Here is a 24,031-nt window from a genome sequence, read left to right as displayed (position 1 = left end):
CGCGCGCACCGTCTCGCGGGGTCCCTGCCCACCCTCCATCCCCGAGACTGCGAGCTGCGGGCCGGACCTGGGGGCAGGCAGACCCAGCTTGGGAGCACCCCGAGATCCACACAGGCGGGGAACCCAAGGCAGAACCCCCAGCAACCCTCCAGACTGAGTTGCTGAGAGGTTCCTGAGCGCGCAGCCACACCAGGGCACAAAATCGAGGATTTCGTGGATGCCAGGCGTGGTCATCCGAGCACTCGGTAGGCTGAGGCAAGAGAATTGCCAGGAGTTGAGGCCAACCCGAGCTACCTAGTGAATTCAATGGCAGTCTGAACTACTATTAAGACTGTCTTCAAACCCCACTGAAAGAGACAAAAACAGAGGTGGAGACCCTCAAATCAAAAACACAAACCTGAAACTCAGGTTCAGCCAGGCTCCCAGGAGCTTCAGACCTGCAGATGCACAAGAGTTCAAGCCCCTTGTGTGAGCCCCTTCCTGCCCTCAGCCCTCCTAGACAGCAGCCCTCTTCTCCTCGCCCACCTGTGTATTCACAGCAGAGGTGGGCTGCAGCCCAGACCCCGGGCCTCTGCACAACTTGGCTATTTAGTCCCTCCTCACTCCTTATAAGCAATGGCTCTTCCAAAATCCACCTTCCTGCGAACGTTCGCGTGGCCCACACTGTCTCAGTAGTGAGAATGAGAACCCTTAGAGGTCCCAAGCCCACCCTAGGAACATCCCAAGTAGGCGTGAGGCAGAGGGAGAGCAGAAGCAGACATCCATGGTGCTGAGAGGTTAGGGCTGGCCAGAGGAGCCACAGAATCTGGAGAGGGAGATTTCTTAGTCTGTTCATTCCTACATTTAACAAGTATGGCTAAGTGCAAACTCTGACCTTGAGAAGATACACGTTGGTCCCCTGGGGAGAGCTTTTCGGAAGAGACTCGGGGCTACGACTAAAGGATGAGCTGGAGTCAGGTGCACACCTGTCATCCCAGCACTCAGGAGGCTGAGGTAGGAGGATCACTGAGAGTTCAAGGCCAGCCCGGGTTACATAGAGAGACCCTGTCTCTAAATAAATGGATTAGCTGGGGCAGAGGAGTTTGTACCAGAGGAGGAAACAGGGGAAGACTCCTGCATGCCAGGAATCAGGAGGAGCAGAACAGCCAGGGTGCCCCGAGATCTGCGTTGGTAATGAGGCTGAATGTGGGAACACTGAGGGTCAATCCCAAAAGGCAGCCGAATGCTTAGGCCTGGCCTGGGAGGGAGGAAGCCACCAGTACACCCGAAATCTGGGGCAATTTTTAAACTTCTTTTGAAATTATTGTAGAACAGTACAAATGATTTCCATAAGCCCTTTGTCCAGGTTCACCAACCAAACCACATTTAGCCTCACTTCTTGTATGAGTTTTTGCCTTTTTCTTTTCTTTTGCCTTTTATTAAGTTTATTGGTACATTTAAGATAAAGAATACAGTTACATTCATCGTTGGGATCTTGTACCTTTACATGACAGATCTTGGTTACTTTTCCCCCATACCCCTGCCTCCCTTGGTCCCTTCCCTCTTCCCTATTTACAAAAACATATTTTTTCCTTTTCCCTTATTCTCTTTCCCCTACCCTTCCCACTTCCCCTACTCCTTTAGAGCTTTTCTTCCTATTTCACATTATCAATTATACCATTTGTACCTTATTTACACTTTTAGTTTCTCACACCAGAGAAACTATTTGGTATTTACTCATGTGTGTCCTATTTATTTCACTTAACAATATTGCCTCAACACACATCTATTTAGCTATAAATGTTTCTAGTTTCTCATTCTTTATGGCTGAGAGTACTTCAATTTATAGAAAAACCACATTTTCTTTATTCAGTCTACAGTTGATGGGCAATTGGGCTGTTTCCAAGTTTTAGCTATTACAAACTGTGCAGTTATAAACACGGGTATGTATGTATCACTGTGGTATGGTTCTTTTACTTCTTTTGGGAAGATACCCAGCAGGATAGCTGGGTCAAATGGGACTTCTAATCCTAGCTCTTTGAGCTATCTCCATACTGATTTCCACCACGGTTGCACCAGTCTGCACTCCCACCAACAATGGAGAAGGGTTCCTTTCTCCCCACAACCCCACCAGCATTTGTTATTGGTTGATTTGATAGCATTTTCTTCTGTTTTTTGAAACAGGGTCTCATTAAGTCACTCTTGGATCCTCCTGCTTCAGCCTCCCAGAAGGTTAGGATTATAGGCATGCACCACCATGTCCAGCTTGTCTTACAATTGTATATACAAGATATATACATATAGATATAGATAACTTTTTTGGCTCAACTGTTTGATTTGGTTTTGGTTTGGTTTTTTTAAAGCAGGGTCGCACTGTGAGCTCCAGGCTAACCTTGAACTCACTATGTTCCCTTGGCTGGTCTTGAATTTGTGGAGATTCTCCTGCCTCGGTCTCCTGAGTGCTGGGATGACAGGTGTGCACCACCACACCCAGCTGGCTCATCTGAAGGCAAACATGATGTTCCTTTGCCCCAACTACTTCTCTGAGTGTTTTCTGAAGTCAAGACATTCTCCTGCACAAACCTGCTCCAGTTATTGCAACAGTTCAGCATGTGCTGGTTGCCCGCTTTCTGCTGTGTTTCTATGATTTCCCCTCAGATTATCCACCATATTAATCAACACATCTCCTGGTCCTTTAACCTGAATTAGTTCCTCCTTCCTTTTCTTTCATGATGTGGACATTTTTGTTTTGTTTTGTTTTTCATTGTTGTTTTTTTGTTTGATGTTTGTTTGTTTTCTTGGGTACCAGGGATCGAACTCGGGTCTTTGTGCTTGCAAGGCAGGCAGCAGAACCACTGAGCTAAATCCCCATCCCAATGTGGATGCTTTTGGAGAGGAGAGATCAGTTGTTTCCAAGGATGTTAGCTAGTTTCTTGTGACTAAATTCAGGTGAACATCTTTGAGATACAGCCCCAACCCCAACCCCAAGCCTTTTTCAGAGCTAGGGATTTCAGTGTAGCAAGCCAGGCTGGTCTCAAACTCACAATCCTCCCGCCTCAGCCTCCTGAGTGCTGGATTACCAGTGTGCAGCACAGTTGCACTCAGTGGTGAATAAACTTATTCTCCTCTTTCATAATGCATTATTATCCTGAAGTGTATCCTGAAGACACGCTGAGACTGTGTGGACACCATGGTGCCCATTAAACTTTGATTCTGGTTCTGTACTTCTGATTAAACCCAGGGGTGTTTCACAACTGAACTACATTCCCCTCTCTTTTTATCTTTTGAGGCAGGGTCTCAAGAAGTCACTAACTTGCTGGAGCTGTTCAAATTAGCAATCCCCCTGCCTCGGCCTCTCAAAGTATGTGCCACCTTGTCTGGCTCATTTACCATTTCAAAGTGTACCACTCAGTGGCATTGAGTACATTCATGCAACCGTGACCTGAATTCAGTCCTAAGACATTTTCGTTACCCCCAAAGGAGACCCAGTCCCCACTAGCAGTCCTGCCTCTTTTTCCTGTTCCCCCAGCCTCTGGCAGCCACTAATCAGCTCTCTGTGCCTACGGATTTGCTTGAGCTAGACGTTTCCTGTAAGTGGAATCATGCAAGATGTGGCCATTTGTGTTTGGCCTTGAGAAATTCAGCCACAGTATAGCAGAGGTCAATTTCTTTTTTTGTGTTTGTTGGATTATTTGGAAAGTGTCTTGCAATGTAGCCCAGGTGATCTTCCTGCCTCAGCCTCTTGAATGTTGGGCTTAAAGCTATATAGGACATCATGCCTCGCTACTTCATTCTCGTGTGTGTGTGTGTGTGTGTGTGTGTGTGTGTGTGTGGTGACTGGGCATTGAAAGAGAGGACCTCAGCCTTGCCACATAAATGCTCTACCACTGAGCCACACCCCTGACCCAAGAGCTTTCTCTTCCTCCTCCTCCACCTCCTTCTTTTTTTGGTCTTTTGAAACAGGGTCTCACTCTGTACTTCAGGATGGTTTGAACTCACTATGTAGCCCAGGCCCGTCTCAAACTCATGGTGATCCTCCTGCCTCAGCCTCACAAGTGCTACGATTACAGGTGTGTATCGCCATGCCCAGTAAGAGCTGATATTTGAACCTGGGCATGAGCAACCCCAGGCTACAAGGGTGGGGTAGGGAGGAGGAGTAAATATTGGGCAGAGAAAAAGACAAAAAGTAGCGTAAGAGGGACACACACTGATTCACTAACCCGTGCTAAGTCAGCTGGCCCATGGGGCAAGCACAACTCAAGTCCCTTCTCATACCACCAGCCAAGCCTCGCTTTTGGACTCCTCAAGCCACGCCTGACCCGCTCCAGCCCCCTTAGAAGCCCCTGTCATCTCTGTGGCAGACCCTGTCCTGTCCTGTCACAGCCTCTGCCCAGACTCTTCCCTCTGCTTGCGGTGGCAGGACTTGGGCTTCCAACCTAAGCGGCAACCAACAGCAAATGTGTTCACTTCGAAAATGCACGCTTGGGCCGGGGATTTAGCTCAGTGGTGCCACGTCTGCCTCACAAGCACAAGGTCATGAATTCAATCCACGGTACTGGGAAGAAAAATTCACTTTTACCCATCTCTCATCTCAAGAAAATGAATAAAAAATAAAAATAACTACCACTAACAACAACAACAATAAAATGCACTTTCAGGCCATTTGTGGTACCTGTCCTTGTAATCCCAGCTACTCAGGAGGCTGTGGTAGGAGGATCACAAGTTTGAGGCCAGCTTGGGCAGTTGAGGTGATTTAAGGAGACCCTGTCTCAGAATAAAAACTTCAGTTTTTAAAAAAGTTTATTTGTTTACTAATTTTTGGTTCTTTGATACAGAATCTTGCTATATAGGTCAGGCTGATCTTGAACTCACTATGTAGCCTAGGCCTGCCTCTTGACTCATAGTGATCCTCCTGCCTCAGCCTCCTGAGTGCTGGATGACACGTATGCACCACCATGCCTGGCACCAGAATAAAAACTTAGCTGGGGAAGTAGCTTAGTGCAATGTCCCTAGCTGGACTCAATGCCTAGAGCTGCAGAAATAAAAAATAAATAATTTTAAATTTTAAATTTTAAAAAATAGAGGGCCAGGGATTTAGTTCAGTGGTTCCACTGCCTGCCTCGCAAGCTCAAGGTTCCAAGCTTGATGTCCGGTATAAAACAAAAACAAAAACAAACAACTTAAAGAAAAACTAATTAATAAAAAAATAGAAAGGGCTGGGGATGCAGTTCAGGGGTAGACATGTGCCCAGCAGTGGAGCGCCCTGGATTCCATTCTCAGTGCCGCACACACATGCATACCCCACACATACACACACCCTGCTCTGGGATAGCAGGGACTGCCCTGTACTTCCCACAATGCCACTTTGCTGGCCATGCCGGGCCTTCTTCCTCACAGGCCCATGAGCCCCAGTGCTGTGGCTGATGACCTCTGAAGCCCTCCCCGCTCCGGGGCCAGGCCCCTCTTCATCTCTGAGCTCTCCCAGTGCCCTCGCTCTCCGGCTCACCCTCATTCACAAGGCATTCATTGGTGAACAGGGTAACATGAGGTGAACTGAACGGCACCTCGGCATGGAGCAGACGCCGAGACGGTGACATGGCAGGGTTGGGTAATTCACGGAGTGACTGACGGAGCCGGGACACACAGGAGCCTGGAAGAGCCACGGCAGGGGAACCAAACCACTCTCCTCACTACCATTCTAGGGGCTGGAGAGGGGTGAGTGGCTGCAGGGAGAGGAGCAAGAGAGGCCAGCTGCCCCCTTGAGCCTTCTGGATTTCTTTCCACAGTGGGCGGCCATGCTGAGCTCCCTGTCAAAGCAGCAACCAAGAAACCCAGACACATTTCTCTGAGCAGGAGTTCCAGTCTGTGACTCTGCTTATTTAATGTGATGTCTTCTGGCCTGTGGGAGACTGTAACAGTGAAAACAGGCTGAGGACAGTATGGGGCCTCGTGCAGCTCCGGATTCCTGCTGCTGTCCCCCACCGCAGTGGAAGGACTAGCTGAGGGTGCCTGGGGGACAGGACCGGCGGTGGCCATTCCCACGGCTTTGCAACAGGATGCTCCGTTCCCAGTGTGCTGGAGATGGGCTCAAGCCCCCTCCCCGGCCCCTGCTCGCTGCCTTGGCCAGGGACTGCATTTCTCCTGAATGAGCTCAGTCCCTGGGGATGCAGGACCTGGGGCCAGGCCAAGATGCAGCTGCCGGCACGCTGACCAGGAACCTGAGAATGTGCCCTCCGCCTCTCCTCCCAGGACCACAGGCCCACCCTCTGTGCGGAAGCCAGACCAGGTCCTCCTGCCCAGGTGGGAGGCTATGGGAGTGCAGCAGGTCCAGCAGGATGAGGGCTGCCTGGCTACGTGTGGTGTGGCTGGACCCCAGGGCCTGGGAACCCAGACAGGCCCACTGGACACTGCCTCTGTGTGGCCTCTAACTCTAGAACCCTCCATGGCTCCCCACTGCCCACAATGGCACGACCTCTCTACCTCCCCAGTTTCACCCCTCTGCTTTTCAGCCTTGCTAGCTTTTATGAAGGCTGTTCCCAAGAACAGGAACCCCTGAAGGCTTTTCTTTTACACCTGGCCACTCTGGGTGACTCTCCAGCTCTGCTCACCTTCATTCAGCCACTCAACAAACATTGATCAACTACCTACTTACTTGGTGGCAGGTCTTGTTGTAAAGAGAGGTGGTCCAGAAAACAAAACACGAAGGAAAAGATATCAGAGCTATTCAGATGAAGTGGGACCGAGGGAAAGGAGAGATTTCAGCCTGGAAGTTGGGACGGGCTTCACTAAGAAGGGAATCTTAGAACAAGACCTAAAAGAGAAAAAAGCTGGGAGTGCAGGCCAATGGTAGAACACTTGCCTGGCATGTGTGAGGTGCTGGGTTTTATCTCCAGTACTAGAGAAGAGACAGACAGAGAGACAGGGAGGACAAGTGCAGTGGTACACGCCTGTAACCCCACCACTGAGGGAGGCTGAGACAGGAGGATTGCAAATGTGAGTCCCATCTGGGCAACTTGGCAAAACCCTGTCTCCCGATAAAAAATAAAATGTAAAACAGGCTGGGGAGGTGGCTCAGTGGTAGGGAGCCCCTCATTTCAATCCTCAGTAGAGTGAGAGAAAGGAAGAAAGGAAGGAAAGGGTTGGAATTGCAGACAGCCACAGGAACAGTGTTCGATCGCTCTGAAAGATCTGCCTACTTGTCTCCCAGGGAGCCATCCCGGAACTTGGTCTCCTCCATCTGGGCTCTGACCCCTTCACACAACCCTGCCTGACCCCCCTGCAGACGGCGAGCTCTGTGGGCATCTGTCATGCTTAAAGCTGAGTGTCAGTGTCTAGCACAGACCGGATGCAGAGGCGGTGAAAGAATTGTCTTTTTTTCTTGTGCTGGGAATAAAATCCAGGCCCTCACACATGCTAGGCAATTTCTCTACCATTGAACTATCTCTCAGCCTTACTCGTTGTTGCTGAGTGAATGAATCAGGAGCCAGGACCCAGCCCGTCACCTCTCCCTGCTCTGTATCCCGCACTCCCACTGCGCTCTTCCCTTCTCTGTTCTACCCTACAGTAATTGTAGATGTTCCCGTCCTTTGGCTGCCAGGTGCCTATGGCTAGGAGGAGTCCCTGGCAGAAGATGAAGCTGGAATAAAGTGAGAAAGGGACATTAATCCTCCTCCTACAAGGTCACTCTGGCTGCCCGCGTCCCTTGACCAAAGATCCTGTCCACATCACCCTTCCCCAAGCTCTGCAAAATCTCTTCCTTCCCCTTGCCTGGGAGGGGCAGAGGTGCTCGCTTCAGGGTGTTGCAAGAATTCATATTGCTTTTCCCCAACTCTGCCCCCAAACTGGATGAGGACAGTCCCTGTAGCAAATGTCTCAAGACCTCCCATTTGAACAGCTCATTTGTTGCCCCAGCTGGGTTCCCATCTTCCTTCTCCACCCCTGCTTAACCTACTCCTGCTTAGCCAAGCCCTGGTGCTCAGCTGCCCCACTGACTTTCTCCCTTATGTTGTGGGAGAATTTAGCTGTCCTAGATCCTCAGGCCTCTGCACAGCTCAGTCTTCATCCTGCCTCTCCAGCTGTTCTGAAACCAGACTCTGCCTATGCTCCTTGATACTCCCCCTCCCCTCCGGCCCTGCTGGGCGTCCTACTCCGGCGGCCTCTCTCTTCTGCCTGTCTTTCAATGGTTAGGACCCCTAGGGCTCAGTCTCCAGTCTTAGTCTCCACTCTGTTAAGGACAGACGCTACACTGTCTCGCAGCTTCGCGTCTCCCTCCCCCACCACACACTGATGCAGGCTGGGCCATCTCCTTCTTCAGCCCAGATGTTTCTAGATCTCCCATCTCAAGGGCCCAGATTCCTCCGGCGAACATGCCCCAAACTTGCCTCTGCGCCTTTCAGGCACCTGAGCTCCTGCTCAGCGCTTGGAGACTCTAAGGTCCAGACCACGCCCACTGTTCCAGCCCCTCCCCTCCCCCGGTCTGGCTACTTCACCAACCCCCAAGTAATATTCCAGACACACAGATTTGCCCCTCGCCCTCCCTTACTGGCATTTGAAATCCCTTACAGTCTCATCTTCCTGCCCCAAACTTTCCTCCCTGTCTCTTGAAAACGATAAATCACCCTTGGGAGGCTTCTGCAGGTTGGAGCACTTTTTCCCCCCAAAGATCAGCTCCAAGGTCACCTCCTCCAGGCAGCCTCCCGCCCCCTCTTCCTCCTGTCACCCCCCACCCTCTTGGAGGCTGACCACACCAACTGGCAGTGTCTCCTGCTGTCTCCCCTGCCCTCCTCTAATGCCTGGCCAACAATTTAGAGCTGGTGGCGCGAATGAGTGAATGGACAAATGATGGAAAGTGGTCTGAATGAATGTGTGAGTGTGAATGAATGAATGGCAAATGATTGAACGTGGTCTGGAGGCAGGGCCTTAAAAAAAGAAGAGCGAGCCCGAGCCCAAGCCCAAGTCCGGGAGGACCTCCAGCTCTCCAGTTCTCTGCTCCCGCCCAAAGTGAATAGAAGGCTCAGCTCCCCCCCACCCCCAAGAAAGACGTTCTGTGATTGGCTCAGGCTGGAGAGGCCAGTCTAGACCGTGATATGAGTTTCTATTGGCTTACTCCCCAGAAATTTGCCCAATCAACGCGATCGCAGAAGACTCCTCCCCCCCCGCCTCCCTCCCGCCAGCAACCTGGAAGGCGGAAGCGGGCGCCTTCTGGTTACCGTGGCAACCGTCCGCCGGAGTAGTCCCGGCAACTGTCAGAAACTTCCCGTCAGCCTTTGCCTGGGCCCCTCCAGTCACCCCGACAACCACTACCCGTTCAGATCAACCATCAACCCTTCCACCATCACCCTGGCAACCATCGATAGACGCTCTGCCTCCTGGATGCAGTCCTCATCTTGCCCACAGGTCTCCTCTCTCCAGACCTCCATCCTAGGCTCGGATCCCTAGGCCCCATGTTTCAGGTCCCCCTTTTCGTGACCCAGACGGAGGCAGGTGTTGCTCCCACCCTGCGGTGTGGGGAGAGCAGGTCAGGTCCTGAGGGTTCCTGCTCGGTGGAGTCTGAGAGACTGCACTGGGCTGAGACGGCCCCTTGCTTGTCTCTCTGCTCGCGCTCTTGCATGGAACTGTGCGGCCACCACAGGGAGCTCTTCAAAATGCAAGCCATGTCCTTCCCCTGTTGAAAACCTCCCCTGGCTCTCCTTGAGAATCCAATCCAAACTCCTCGCAGTCCCTGGCAGTCTAGTTAGCAGCCACTGGCCTCCGCATTGTTTTTCCAATAGCCCGAGCTCCTTCCAGCCTTGGATTTGCCTCTTAACTTTTCCTGGGAAAAGTGCATCCCTCAACACCATCAGGGTCCCACCTGTGAATCCTCAGGGGGAAGCTTTACCTGCTCTGTCACTTGCATAGCCCTCTCTCCTTCCCTCTCCTCTGCGAACCCCAGAGCTCCAAGATTGCCTGTGGGGCTTCTATCCCTGGGAAGGAATACAATGGCTGGCACTCTTGGTGAGAGAAAGCAAGTCTTTTTGGGGACAAGTGAGGGCCAGACAGGCTCATACCCAAAAAGGCTTTCTGTGGGAGGGGGATACTAGCGATGGATTCTTCAGTGATCTCTACTTTTTATTTTAAGAAAGGGTTTTGTTAAAATGCCCAGTTTGGGCTGGAACATGGGGTCCTCCGGCCTCAGCCTCCCAGAGTGTTAGAATTACAGGTGTGTGCCACCACGCTCAGCTAAAAGAATGTATTTTTCAAGTCTTCTGAATCCTCAGCCTGCAGGTGCTGACCTTGTCCCCAAAGGCTGAGCAAAAGCCACGAGGAGAGAAGTCGGTGCTGTGACCAGCTTGGACCCCTTGTAAAAATCTTGTTTGGACTTCTAGAAACTTGAGCTAATTTGAAGCAGAAGATTCTAGGAGCTGGAGGGGCAGGATTCAGAGCCCTTATGGCTAACTGGGGAGCTGGTGCCTTTCTGGACTGAGTCCAAAATTGCATGTATCCTGAAGACCCCAGAGCTGTTTTCCCAGGGCTCTGAGACAGGCCAGCCCAGGCTGGGGTGAGAGAACTTGACCCGACTTTGACTTGGTCTTGATGGGGACCTGAGCCTGGCTCCAGAGGAGACTGCACACCTACCTGCCTGCCCGTGAACCAGCCTTGGTAAGGAGTGTCCCTCTTAAACTCTGACAGTCTAATGATATCTTTTTTTTGAGATAGGGTCTTGCCTTGAAATGATGTCATCCAGGTTGGCCTTGAACTCACACTGATCCTCCCACCCAGCCTCCTGAGTGCTGGGGTAACAGGTGTGTGCCACCACACCCAGCTTAATGGAACTTTCTTCACCAGTATGACAAATAAGCACTTGATATATAGCCAGTGTGACTGAGGCACTGTATTTTGTCATTAGATTTCATTTGGATAAATTCGCACTTAAGTGCAAGTAACTACACGTGTCTAGCACTACTGTATTGGATTCAATAGTGAAGAAGAATTAAGATCCAGGTTTGAGACAGAAGCCAGGGACAGGAAGACCAGAGTTTACGGTTTTGTGCAGCCACAGGAGGCCAACTGTCGCAAGGAAAGGTAAGATACTCGGTCTTAGCTGGTGGCTCCACCAAGGGGAGGCATAGCCAGTTTCCAAGTCACAATGCTTGCTCACACATGCATGCAGCCAGGCCTGTGTGTGAGCACAGGGCCTGGTGTGCCTAACATATTTCCGTGTGACCCAGGCGTCCATCCCAGGCATGCTCAGGGAGCAGGTGTGTGTTCCTGAGTGTGCATGTTCCTGTGCACCCAGAAAGGCAGGTGAGCGAGGGCCACTAGTGCAGCAGGTCTTGCAAGAAGGCCCACATGTACTGGTGCATCTCCCGGGGATGGCTCTGGGGGATGTAGTGTCCTGCGTCTGGAAGGATGTGGGCCTCCAGCCGGCCTGGCACAAAGCGGCTCTCGATGGCCCTCACTATCCCCGCCTGGAAGTAGGGGTCTTTCTCTCCCCACAGCAGCAACGTAGGTACAGCCAACTCCTGGGGCTCCAGGGGGACTTGCCTGTGACGGAGGCAGACAGACAGATGATGGTCACCCCTACTCCCTGCCTCTGGAACTCTCCTGCACTTCCACCCTGGGGGTGGCCTCACCTGAAGAGGTTTCGGTAGTAGTTGATGGGCCCAGTGAGGCCGCCAGGCTGAGAGAAGCCATAAAGGAAGGCCTCGAGCTCACAGGGGGTCAGGCGTGGGATGCCCGTCTTGCGGTCAGTGAGGGAGCTCTTCAGGATCTGGGTATACAGCAAGGATCTGGCTGCAGTGTCCAGCCTGCCAGGTCCGACCCACTGCCTCCCACCCCCAGACCTTCACCCCACTGCACCTGGAAGTCAGACATGGACAGCAGCTTCTCTGGCAGCCTGGGAAGCTGGAACAGGAACATATAGTTCGATCTGAAGAACTGGCTGATGTGGCGAATTGAGTAGTCTGAGAACAAGAGGAAGGTGGATGTAAGGCCTAGGCCGGGAGATGGCCTGAACCCCTAAATCCCTACACAGACCCAGTCAAGCACACAGGCCTCAGGAACGAATGCCACCATGGCTGTCGGTGAAGACACCAGGGCTCCGTCCTGGCCTAGGGCCCCACACCACCCCTCCCTGCCGGGAGTCTGAATCCACGCAATGCACATCCCTCTGCAGCTCCCGTGTGCTTGCCCTGTCCAAGCACTGCCTTGCTTCATTCAATAAACACTTATTGAGCACCTGCTACATTCTAGGCCCTGTCCTAGACCCGGGAGACACAGTATTGAGCGAGGGAGAAGATGACAGAGAGAAGAGAGGGAAGGAGGGCCTGGCAAGCACAAGGTCCCAAGTTGGATCCCCAGTACCACAAAAAAAAAAGAGAGAAGAGAGGGAGGGATAGAGGGAGGAAGAGAATGAACACAATATTGACCACAATCCATGCTGAGATTTAAAATCAGGTGAGGGTTGGGGTGTAGTTCAGTGGTAGAGCACTTGCCTAGCATGTGCAAGGCCCAGGGTTCCAACCCCAGCACAGCAAAATCAGTCATTCAAAATGAACTCCGGTGATACAGGCTAGGGGGTGTAGCTCAGCACAGAGTACATGCTCAAGCACACATGAGGCCCGGGGTCCAATCCCTGACACCAAGAACAAAACAAAACGGACATAGACACACACACACACACACACACACACACACACACACACACACACAGAAACCCTGCATCCCAGGAGCCCTATGTGGGTTACTATACACAGGCTCCTTGTCACAGGTTTTTGTTACAGGTTGAGCATCCTTCATCTAAAAATCTGAAATCTGAAATGCTCTAAAATCCGAATTTTTTTTTTCTTTTTTTTGTAATGGGGATTGAACTCAGAACCTTGCGTTTGCGAGGCAGGTGGCAGAACTACTGAGCTAAATCCCTGGACCCCTTTTTGTATTTTCTAGAACCACAGTCTCACTCTGTAGTTCAGCCTGGCCTTGAACTCACCGTGTAGACCAGGCTGGCCTTGAATTCAAGTTTTGGGATTACAGGCAGGTACCACCATGCCTAAACATAAAATGCTATACGTGCAAAATTCCTTACCTGACCTCTGATGTATCAATGCTTACCATCTATTTCACACAAAAAAATAATTTAAAATATTCCATAAATTACTTTCAGCTTATGTGTATAAGATATATATGAAATATAAATTATTTCATGTTTAAACTTAAGTTTCATCAGCAAGATACCTCATTATGTGTGTGTAAATACTCCAAAAACATGAAATCCAAAACACTTCTAGTTCTAAACAGATGTGTGCGAGTGTGTGTGTGTGTGTGTGTGTGTGTGTGTCACAAGTGCATGCAGTGGGGATCTAATCCAAGCGTTTCCACCATGTGGAAACACACTTCTTAGTGCATTCTCATTGATTTTATTTGTTTATTACAGTATCGGAGATTGAACCAAGGGGTACTGGCCTACACCCTCAGCAATTTTTAAAGAATTTTTAAAATGTTGAGACAAAAGCTTGACAGGTTGCTTAGGCTGGCCTTGAACTTCTGATCTTATCTCAGTCATCTCAGTAGCCGAGATTACAAGTGTGTGTCACCACCCCTAGCTGTCAATGACTTTAGATTGAGGAGTATCCTGGTATATGAACAGGAGAATGGAGAAATATAAACAAAGACACATGCCCCTCCCCAGGCATTTTCCACCAGCATTCTCAACACACCTTGGAACACCGACATGGGGGGAGCACTGACCACTACCATCCGCTCAACAAGGGATGGGAAATAAATGGAGAAATTCCAGGCGAGGACAGCACCCCAGTCGTGGGCCACAAGGATGCACTTGGAGTAACCTAGGGGACAGACATGCCGGTGTGAGATGCCGGGTATGGAAAGGCAGGAGTGGGGGATGTAGGTCTCAACAAAGCACAGGCATGAGGAGATGTGTGTGCATCCCCGGGATCGGGGCTTGTCCTCACCCAGGCCCAGGATGATATCCTGGATGTCAGCCATCAGCAGGTCCATGGTGTAGCATTCCACATCCTTCGGAGCCTCTGAGGGGACGTAGCCTCGAAGGTTCACAGCCACGACATGGAAGTGGCTCTGGAACTCCCGGAGCTGGTATCGCCAGGAAAACCTGCCCAGTGGGAGGGGATGTAGGGGGAGCCTGAGTCAGGGCCCCTAGGCTGCATCTCCACCCTCTGCTCACTAGGGTGGTGACACCGCCTTCCACCTCCGGTCTTCCCAGAAGGGAAGATGGGGGAATCCCGAGCAGAGGAACATGCCAGCTGCACCCCAGATCCAGCACAGGATCAACAGCAACAGTGTTTCACGGCCATCCCTCCAGGGCTGCCAGATAAATCCTGGAGCAGTTCCTGCCTACTTCTGAACAGTGTGGACCCTAGACGCTCTGCACCAGAAAGAGTACCTAGCCCTCTTTCCCCACTCCCTGGGTACCCTCAGTCTCGGCTGCACCTCTCCCCAGTCCCGTAAGCTCCAGGCCCGGGCCCTGGACATACCAGTTCTGAGGGAAGCCGTGCAGAAACAGCATGAGGGGCCCGTTTCCGCGACCAGCAGAGACAAAGTGCAGGCGCAGGCCGGAGCTCTGCGGGAGAGCACCATCTAAGGCCTGGGAACCCTTGCTCCCTTGGCCCCAGCCCCAGGCCTCTGTGCCCACCCGGGTTTGGATTTGACCATCCCGGCTTGGCTCATCCCCCAGGTCCCCTGCAGCTCACCGAGAGGTTCAGGAAGCCGTGCTCGCCCAGTGTGGGGTCTACCAGGCAGGCGGGAGCCGCACGCCGGGGACGCCCGGAGCAGCCACGGCTGGGCCTGCACAGCACGTGTGTGAGCGCGACGCAGCCATAGACAGCGGCGGTCAGTATCGCCGCGGAGTACACGAAGATCCACATAAAGAAGCGCAGCAGCTTCAGCGAGATGCGTGAAGGAGCCAGCAGAGCGGTCACCACCAGCTCAGGCATATTGCCTTGCTCCGATACAGCGACGGCGCTGCAGGCCGAAGACGGAGCTGAGCACACGGGTAGCAGGGGCGAAGAAGGATCGGACCTTGGGAACCCACTACCTTTGGTCCGGGACCCCTTCGTGCCTTCGGGGTTGGTGGGAGGCGCTGCAGGAACAGACAGGGATGGCTCAGATAGAAACTGCCACCGCTCCATGACTCACCTACAGAGCCAGGTAAACATCTGGGCGCGACACTACCCGGTAGAGTGAGGGGGAGGTGTCCGGGAGGACCTGGCTTCGGTGGTTGGGGAGGGGCTTTGGGAAAAGGGGGGGGCCAATGGACTGGGCACACGAAACTCTGGGTGGGTGGAGCTTAAGACAGGGACAGGGGCCTAGGAGGACTTCTGCAGCAGGTGGGGAGGGGGCTCTAAAGGAGATTGGGAGCAGGGACAAAACGAGGGGAGAGGTTCCTGGGCGAAATGGGCGGAGACTCGTGTGAAGGGGCGGGCCCTACGCCTTGGGAGTGAGGCTTCTGAGCCGGGAAGGTGGACCCGATTTGGCTCTGGAGCAATGTAAGGATAAAGGCGTGGCTTCTGCAGGGGGAGTGGGTGTGGCCTAGAGTTGGGGCCTTACACTGAGCAGTTATGGACAGAGGTTGGCCCAGTGAACTGAGGATTGGCCTTGGATTGGGCCAATGAGGCAGGGGGCGGAGCCAAACAATAAGGCGGGTCAGACTGGCCCGAAAGCGGAAGAGAGACCTGTGGTGCTATGGCTGAGGCTGGCAGGGAGATAAGGTCAGTCACAGCGGCCCGAGGAGGACTCAGGAGCCCCAGCCAACCGCCCGCCCCGATTGTCTCCTGCCCTGGAGTGCACGACCCTCCCTGATCTGGCTGACCCAGTAGCACCTTTATCCAGCTCGGATTCCAACGGTGGGTCCAGAGGCCGAGGTCCCGCGCAGTCCTGTTGGCCCAGCGGGCCCGTCAGCCCGCCCTTACACAGCTGTGATTGGACCGCTGCAGCCATTGGTGTCCTGGAGACTCGTCTTGGTCCCTGTGCCAATTAGCAGGTGCTGTGGTTGGTTCCGGCTTGCCGATGGTGGCTAAGGTGCTCCTGATTCCTAGACGGTAGGTCCGGCTTTGGTGCTTCCTGGAAGCAAGCTGGGTAAATTGAGTCACTGCACCTGACAAAAAGGAGTCAAGGCTGGGCGGAGCAGAGCATGACGGGGCACCGGATTAGTAGTATCCCATTCATGCAAAGAGCATGTCCTGTATTTTGCAACCTTCTTCCGGGAACCATGTCCATTTCTGGGACACCCACTGTAGGCAGTGTTGATCATATCCTTGCATTACAAGAATCTGCAATTTGGGTCATGTGTCTGAAGTTATACTTCTGGCTAAACAATGATCCAGGAAGACTTGATAAAAACAGCCCTCCCCTAATTGCTTCTGGTCGATAACCTAAATATCTCGTGATCTGCTCCTATTTCTTAATTTGGAACATCATCCACTGACTTGCTGACATCACCGCCACTGAACATACCGTTTCCGTTTTAGTTTTCCTATTGGTTTCCTCGAAGACCCCATTTCACATCACCCACCGTCCATTCTTCCCGTCATCTTTATAGCTTTGTGTTATCCGGGTACTAACCATAATTAAGCCAGTGGGTTGCTAGGTCAAGGTAAACGCCCACATTTTTCTGCCTCAGTGAACAATGGATCTCAAAGTTGGACTGCACTGCCTATATTGAACTACCTTTTTGCTCTCCCTAAATTTAACCACTTACCTTTATGTTAAGCCTGTGTCTTAACTTTGGTTTCCTTCACACTTCGCATTCATGACAACTTGACATTGCTATTATCTTTGAGTCCTCTCTTTGAGCTGCATGGCTCATGGGTGTCTTTCAACTCTAGAACATACCCCTAACCACAGTCCTCACCCCACCACCTCCTCCCAGCTCTACCCTCAAAAAGACAGCAGTACTCACAGGAGGGTAACTTTATGTTCAGTACAAATGTTTATTTTTGCAATGAGAACTGCACAAAAAAAGAACTTTTAGTATATAAGTGAAAAGTCTACGAATTCCCTTCTACAAATGTCTAAAGTGTTTTAATACAAGTCTCAGATTCACTGACATAATTATTGGCCAAGCGATCCGTGCATACAGTACATGGGGGCTTGTACACACCTCTTAACTTTTGTATAGGACTAAGGTTTCTAGTACTGTAGGAGGGACTGAGTAAATGGCCAGAGAAATTAAATAAATCCCAGTTCTAATTACAACCCATTTAGAGAAACACCCATCAGGGAGGTGTGAAGGCGGCCATGGCAGAATTATATCTTTAGCAGGAAGGTGCAGACGAAACCATCTCTCCAGCTCAACAGTTGGACCCAGCCTGGGTGTTTCTGAACAAAATAAGGAACAAAAACGAGAGGGTGGGATGAGATGCAAGAAACCCCACAGAACCAATTTATGTCACATCTGAACTGGCAGGGTGGTGCATGAAGTGCCTGGGATGGTCAAGGACATTGAGAAAGTGTGGTGGTGGGAGGGTGCTGGCTGGATACCTTTTTCTACTCTGTGAGGCGTGGCAGATCCTAAACACAAGACAATAAAGGGCCTTTCTGGTTGAATGGTGTTATTCAACAGTGCTAGAAATGTTTGTCTCTGCATACATGTTACATACTTTATCTTACATCCCAGGGGCGGTTGTGGGTGCCACCTGTGTTTGTGGCTGGGGCATGTACTTAATAGGTGGACCAAGCAGAGAAGCTGTGGGTGGGCTTGGGTGAAAATGTGTATGATGATGATTCTATTTAGGGGAATGTACATTTACCTAAGAATATCAGGTTAACCCTGAGCTTGAATGAAAAGGAGGAGGAAGCAACCAAGGTGGAAGAAGTAGCCCAAATGCTTTGGTGCATGGGAGACCAAGATGAAGGAGGGAAAATGGGAAAAATACAGCCTGGAGTTTGACCAGGGCTCTGCGGGGACATGTCACCTACCTAGGCCAGGGTCCACAGGAATGGGCTTCTGGGCTCCCTGTCAGCTTCAGCTTGGGTGGCAGCTGTGAGCCCGAGCACCTCCTGCCCAGGAAAGGTAGGGATAAGCCACACGAAAGGGGCTCTGTGGCTACTGTCCTCAGTTCTCATGCACAGGTGGCCTGGAAGGTAGGGGTCTGGGCCTAGCCTAGGCCAACAGTAGGTTCACAAAGAAATATCAGGGAGACGCCAGCATTAAAAAAGAGAGATGTGTTTATTCCATGATCAGTACAGACCAAATGCATATTCACCGTATGAAAGTCAAACCAGTCAGTGACTCCAGAGTTTGGCCAACACTGAGGCACCAGCGTTGTGGTGTAGAGTGGGTTCTCATGGCACACGTAACCTCACCAAGGGCTCCAATTATAAAAAAGAAGAAGAAAAAAAGAAAAAGGTGTGGGAAGGAGCAGCCAGCTGTTGGGACTGGGTGCTGGGTGGGGGAGCCTCTGCTTCAGTTTGTGGCACCCCCGATCAATACTGGGGCCTACCTGTCCCCAGGCCCTTCCTTTTGTGGTAAAAAACTAAAAGATTTGATGTTAAAAAAAAAAAGCCAACAAGTGGGCAATGAGGGAAAGGAAAAAAAATTGTAGCTTTCTGGATTTATAGTTAAAAAGACTAATAAAGTTTGAAATGAGAGTAAAACGTACATGATTTTTTTTGTTTTAATTTTTTTTGTGTGGATTTTTTTGAAAAAAAAAAATTCTTTTACACCAGTTTGGTGGAGTCACCAACAAACTTCAAAGATATGCCAACTATGTTCACTATACAGTACAGCCACGGTCACACACTACCCACAGCGCGGTGGGAGCCGCCGCTCAATGAGGAGACGATCACACCATTTCGGAAATAAGCAGTGCCATTGTGTCTGGAGAAGAGAGAATTAAAAATAAAATAGAATTCAAAAAAAATATATATATAGAAAAAAAAAACCAAAAAAACAAAACACAGGTGGGAAGGACTGACTTTGGTTGGTGGCCTCACCCCGGGCAAGGCCCGCCCACACATGCGGGACGGTCACCTCGATTTGAGTTGCCATGGACACACACACACCTCCACAGCACTATTCCCTTTTGCACAAGCGAACACTTATAGAGAGCGGCTCTCGATTAAAGGCTTGTGGGGAGGGGAGAAGGGGGGTCTGTTCAAGGCAAAGTCAGTGCCAGCAACGGGGTATGCCGGTGCCCTCGCCTGCTCCCGCCCACGTGGGCCTGCCCTGGCCTTCTGGGAGCGGGTGGCGATGGCTGGGGTGTGGAGGACTCCCAACGGGCAGGACGTCACAAACGTCACGTTCTCAGGGACAGAAAACCAGTCACGGTGGCGGCAGCAACAATGTCCTGTGTATACTGTGTAGACATTTGGCGGAGAAAAGGGCCTCTTCCCCACACATGGGGATGCGGGCCTTGGGTCCAGCCGGCACTTGCTGGAATCGAGGCGTGCTCTGAGCCGACGTCCTGTGAGGAGGTGGAGGGTGGCAGGACATCCGTCCAGCTGGCTGTAAGGCAGATGGGGCTCTGCGATCCTCAGCTGCCCGTCAGGCCTGCCCCGGGCATAGCATGCAGGAGGGCCAGGCCCAGAGACACCCCTGGCCACTGCTACCGCCTCCACTGCTGCCCCTAACACTATGGAGAGTCAATGTTTTGCCAGAAAATCAAAGTCAGAAGTCACCTAGGTGCTCTCAAAAAAGATTTTCTTCAAATATTGACAAAAGATCACTCTGGAAATTCATGTCAATCGTAGCTGCCATCTGCAGAGGAAGAGGAAGGAGGGAGTAAGGGAGGTAGGATTTCCACCCCTGCTGTGTTTTGAAGACCCATCCCCATGTATTGCTTGAGGTCGACCAGCAGACCTTCCTCTGGGCCTTTTCCACAGTGCCCACAAGCAGTCTCCACCCAAGCCCAGCAGCCAGCCCTGTGTAGAGCCACGAGCCTGGACTCCCCGGCCCACTTCGCCAGCGCCTCCACGTGGATTCCTGTCCAATGGTCCCCACGAGGGCCCACAACTCACGGCCTCCCGGCGCCTTCGCTCCTGCTCCCGCTTCCGGGCCAACTCCCTCTGCTGGTCTAGCATGGACTGGGGCTGGGAGCTCTGGGCCTGGGGGGCGGCAGCTGCGGCCACGGCGGCCGCCTGCTGCTGCTGTTGCTGTTGCTGCTGCTCCTGTCGCTGCTGCTGCTGCTGCTGCTCCTGGCGCCTGCGTGCCTCCTCATGGGCCCGCCGAGCCTGCTCTAGTGCATCCTCATCCTCTCGGCTCCTAGGCAGAGTTGGGCTTGAGTCAGGCTGGAGGCTGGTGTGGGCCTGGGGAGCCCCAGCGCCCCACCCAGACCCCAGCCCACCTCAGGCGCTCTTGCCGCAACCGCTCCTTCTCCTTCTCCGCGTGCTCAGCCTGAGCCTTCAAGGCCTTTTCTCGCTCCTCCTTCTCCCGAGCTGCACGACGGAACTGCTCGAAGCTGTCACTGGATGACTTGGCTGTGGAGGACGGGGTGGTTGGATGCTTCTGTACCAGGCTGGCCCAGGAGCCCATGTTCTTGATTTTTAGGTCCTGTAGGGCAGAGAGGCCAGGGGACAAGTGAGGGGCCTGCTGCACCTAAAGGTCATGGCAGGGAGCTCAGGACACCCATGGACCTACTGCCTCTACCTTTTTGGGTGCCACTGGTGTCTTCGGCTCCTGTTTCTGCTTGTCTTTGTCAGGAGCCCCTGGAGGGGGTGCATTCGGCTCAGGGGGCCGAATGACAGGCCTCCCGACATCCACAGGCTTCATCTCAGGCCCTGGAACACAAAACAGCCTGTGGGCCTTGGCAACTCACCCTGTGGGTGTGGGGGGAATGGTCCTCAGGGGTGGGCAGGGAGGACACTCACGCTGGGGCAGGTGGACTGGGGCCTTGATGCTCTCAGCATGCTTGGGGGGCTCCGACCGCAGCGAGGGGCTGAAGGGCTCACTGCGGATGATGGGTGAGTGGATCTTCTCCTCTTTCACCACCACCAGGGGCTGGGGCTGGACCACCGAGGGTGGGCGTAGCTCCTGGGACAGCACGGGCACAGTGGCTGGTGAGGCAGGACGGCACCCTCAGCCCCAGCCCACACCTGGCCTGAGGGCCATGGCCCAGCCTGCCCTTTACCTGCTTCTTAGGCTGGACGTTTTGCTGGGGTGGAGACTGGTGGGTCAGGGTCTGGAACTGTGGCATCTGAGGGGAATGTATCATAAGCGGGGAGGGGGCTTCACGGAGGTGACCTACAAGAGGTGACGAAGAATGTGTCAGAGGCCACGAGAGAACTACAATGAAATGACAGACTCAAAGTAGAACTAACAAATACCCCAGACAAGCCTGACAATAAAGGTCCACACAATCCCAGCCTACAGGACCTGCACACCAGTACTTTGGTTTGGTTCAAATTTGTTTTTTTTGAGACAGGGTCTCACTACGTAGTTCAGGCTGGCCTTGAAGGCTGTGATTACAGAAATGTGCCACCAAACCCTGCACCAGTCTTTTTTTTGGGGGGAGGGTGTTGAGACAAGGTCTCACTATGTAGTGAGACTGACCTGGAACTCAATGTGTAGCCCAGGCTGGTCTCAAATTCACAGTGATCCTCCTGCCTCAGCTTCCCAAGTGCTGGGATTACAGGCATGTGCTACCACGCCCAGCACCCTGCACCAGTCTTTTTAAAAAGCTTTTCAGATGGTTCTAAACTATAGCTTGGTCTAGATGCAAGGGATAGCAATAAAACCACAAGGCTCAGCCCAGGATCCTTCCTTGTTTTTGTGCTGCTCGGTTTATGTGGAGAGCTCTTAGGGCCTGCGGTCTAGTTGCTAGGACTGAGGGTGATGCTCTTCAGATCCCCGTTTCCTCACACAGCAAGTTCACTCTACATAATGACAAAGCCTGGGACTGGCCTGCATCCGGACAGAGAAGCTAGAACAGGTCCTGGGGGCAGCCATCTGCATCCAACCAAGGGGTCCAAGGGACTTGGTACCTAGCACAGGTCAGAGGAGTTCTTCAGCCTCGCTGCTGGCTGACTCAGCTGGACCAGACAGTAAACAGCCCCAGCCACAGGGAGCCGGTGCTGCAGGTCACAGGCCAAGTACAGATGAGTCCCACTCATCGGAATGCATAGATACCCTCTGCCTCAATTCTATGGGAAGGGGCCTTGCTGCCTATACAGCTCAGGATAAGCCAGTGTCCACAAGAAGAAGCACCTCTAACACCTTTTTCATCCAGCCCTGTCTCCCGCTCACTTTGGTCCCACGCACCAGCCCTTGCATCGACTTCCTCCAGGTCCTCATTCCAAGCCCCTGTCTACTACCACAGGGCCCCCTGGCTCAGGTACCTATTCTGACAGGTTTACACCAAACCATGATGCCCCAGATACAGTGGACCCTCCTGTTCCCCTTCAGAGCCAAGACTCACCCCTAATCCCAGAAAGACATCATAGTCTCTTGCTGCCACTCACATGGAGGCAAAGCTCACCCTATTCTTGTGGTCCCACAACTTATGGGGCTGGTTTTGCTCACCTTGACATTTTCTCCCACTCTAGCCTGTCAGGTGCCACACTCCTCCCCTGGTCCTAGTTCCAGCTTGCCAACAATCCCCAGATTGACTTATGACAGCCTCCAGAGACTGACCTGGGCAAACAGGGTTTCACTATGTAGTTCAGGCTGAGCTAGAACTGACTCTGTATTCGAGGCTGGCTTTGAACTCAAGGCGATATTCCTGACTTAGCCTGCTAAGTGCTGCGACTACAGGCATGTACCACCAGGCCAGACTTTTAGGCCTGTGGTTTAAAGAATGGTGGCTTCAAACAGGCAGCCTAGCAGTTTGGGGGATCATGTCAGATAGGCCAGCTGAGCCTCTGTGGAACTGTGATGACCCATCTTTTGGCCCAAAGCCCCTTGCTGGATTTTAAACCACACAAGTTCTTATGCCCTGTCCTAGGCTTCAGGAGATTGGGTACAGACTTGGGGGTTCAAAACAGAGACGGCCATAGGTCTTGGCCTGGGCTGCCCTGAGTGCCCCAGCTCTTCTGACACCTATCACCTGCCTTCCACAGGAAATTTGGGATGCTGGCATGCTCTGGAGTGACAACAGCACAGCTGCGCGGTAGCCAGGCCCAGCACTAGTTTTTCCCAGGGAGGACAGCCAGATGCTCGCAGCAATCCAGGTGGCACCTGACAGTTTTCACTGGGTTCAGTAGCAGTCAGAGCCTTTGATGCACCCCCAAGGGAAACTCAGTCTTTGCTGCAAAGTCCAGGAAATCCTGGCCTGACCCTTAAGTGTAACCATGTCACAAGGCATTGATGGGAACATTTTCTAGATGGGGGTGGCCAGGACATTCTGGTTCCAGACGCTTAAAAATCAAATGCTTGGGAAAGGCAAAAGGGTATTTGGCCCATGAATGGGAAACGGGCAGCCTGGACCAGGATAGAGACCAGCACAGTTCCTAGGGAGGCCCTGCGCAGCTTTTCAGCCTCAGCCCCAGTGCTCCCAGCACACCTTTCGCGCTGCCAGGTGACCTATGGTGCTGAGGGCACAAACTGCCTATTTCCAACAGCCTCTGGTCCGGGACTAAACCTCATTCCCAACCTGCTTACTAAGTTAGTGCTTATATAGTGGTACCTTGGGTCAATTCTTTCCATAATGCTCGCCACAAACCAAGTGGATGAGAATTGAATCAATTCAACGGTTAGGTTCAAAGTTGACCTTAAGTTTGTAAACTGAGGCACCACTGTATCACGGTTACCACCTCCAGGAAGTTTCCCACCTATCCATTCTAGTGGTGCTCCAAGCAACCTTGGCTTGCCAGCAAGAGAAACACCTGCTAAACTCACTGTAGGGAGTACTAATGTTCCCTGGGTGCTTTCCCCTGTCTCCAATTACCCAGAGATTTTTGGGGCTCAGCTCTCAGCCAACCACAGCACAAGCTAACCCTTCTGGTTTTTCAAGGATTAAACTGCAGGCCCAGGACCAGCCTCCCCTCCCCACAAGAGCCCAGAGGCAAGGGCCACTTACCTGCTGAGTACGGATCTGACTTGTGGTGCCGGGGTGAAGGGTGATGCTGGATGACTTGCTGAGGTTTGGCAGGCTGTGGTGGGGGT

At 52.3% G+C, this 24,031-nt stretch overlaps 3 protein-coding genes across 5 annotated transcripts in view; all 3 read right to left on the bottom strand.

The window, feature by feature from the left end:
* The window catches only part of Notch3 (notch receptor 3), a 35,704-nt gene extending 35,470 nt beyond the window's left edge, over positions 1 to 234 (bottom strand). The window contains exon 1 of the mRNA XM_033759640.1: positions 10 to 234. Within this exon, the coding sequence (XP_033615531.1) occupies positions 10 to 234 (225 nt within the window). The remainder of the gene's footprint in view (positions 1 to 9) is intronic.
* A 10,510-nt stretch (positions 235 to 10,744) lies between these two features.
* Ephx3 (epoxide hydrolase 3) lies at positions 10,745 to 16,009 on the bottom strand. 3 transcript variants are annotated; one of them, XM_033759705.1, is made up of 8 exons: positions 15,813 to 15,852; positions 14,685 to 14,955; positions 14,469 to 14,554; positions 13,929 to 14,086; positions 13,674 to 13,802; positions 11,818 to 11,921; positions 11,592 to 11,728; positions 10,749 to 11,502 (listed from the first exon to the last, which is right to left on the bottom strand). In XM_033759705.1, exons 2-8 carry the CDS (start codon positions 14,925 to 14,927, stop codon positions 11,277 to 11,279), a joined length of 1,083 nt encoding a protein of 360 aa, XP_033615596.1. In that variant the 5' UTR covers positions 14,928 to 14,955; positions 15,813 to 15,852; the 3' UTR covers positions 10,749 to 11,276. The 3 variants fall into 3 exon arrangements, with proteins under 3 accessions (XP_033615595.1, XP_033615596.1, XP_033615594.1); XM_033759703.1 differs by having other exon boundaries at positions 10,750 to 11,502; positions 14,685 to 15,073; positions 15,813 to 16,006; XM_033759704.1 differs by lacking the exon at positions 13,674 to 13,802 and having other exon boundaries at positions 10,745 to 11,502; positions 14,685 to 15,073; positions 15,813 to 16,009.
* Positions 16,010 to 18,141: 2,132 nt separating this feature from the next.
* Brd4 (bromodomain containing 4) overlaps positions 18,142 to 24,031 on the bottom strand; it is a 33,558-nt gene continuing 27,668 nt past the window's right edge. Inside the window, exons 14-20 of the mRNA XM_010640197.1 lie at positions 23,946 to 24,031; positions 21,060 to 21,172; positions 20,800 to 20,962; positions 20,579 to 20,709; positions 20,277 to 20,482; positions 19,951 to 20,194; positions 18,142 to 19,690 (exon numbers count right to left, since the gene is read on the bottom strand). Coding sequence (XP_010638499.1) covers positions 19,622 to 19,690; positions 19,951 to 20,194; positions 20,277 to 20,482; positions 20,579 to 20,709; positions 20,800 to 20,962; positions 21,060 to 21,172; positions 23,946 to 24,031 — 1,012 coding nt within the window. The 3' untranslated portion in view covers positions 18,142 to 19,621. The remainder of the gene's footprint in view (positions 19,691 to 19,950; positions 20,195 to 20,276; positions 20,483 to 20,578; positions 20,710 to 20,799; positions 20,963 to 21,059; positions 21,173 to 23,945) is intronic.

Source organism: Fukomys damarensis, unplaced genomic scaffold (genome assembly GCF_012274545.1).
Source record: "Fukomys damarensis isolate Sample0158 unplaced genomic scaffold, DMR_v1.0_HiC HiC_scaffold_37, whole genome shotgun sequence".
Classification (NCBI taxonomy): Eukaryota; Metazoa; Chordata; class Mammalia; order Rodentia; family Bathyergidae; genus Fukomys; species Fukomys damarensis.
This window is presented reverse-complemented; position numbering and strand designations above follow the sequence as displayed.

Bases quoted from the DNA above. Each gene is read 5' to 3' on its own strand.
- Ephx3 (XM_033759703.1), bottom strand. From the start codon at position 15,930: ATGGCTGCAGCGGTCCAATCACAGCTGTGTAAGGGCGGGCTGACGGGC. The intron at 15,074-15,812 runs GTGCTACTGGGT...CTGTTCCTGCAG, and splicing joins GGAATCCGAGCTGGATAAAG to CGCCTCCCACCAACCCCGAA. The intron at 13,803-13,928 runs GTGAGGACAAGC...TCTGTCCCCTAG, and splicing joins GGATATCATCCTGGGCCTGG to GTTACTCCAAGTGCATCCTT.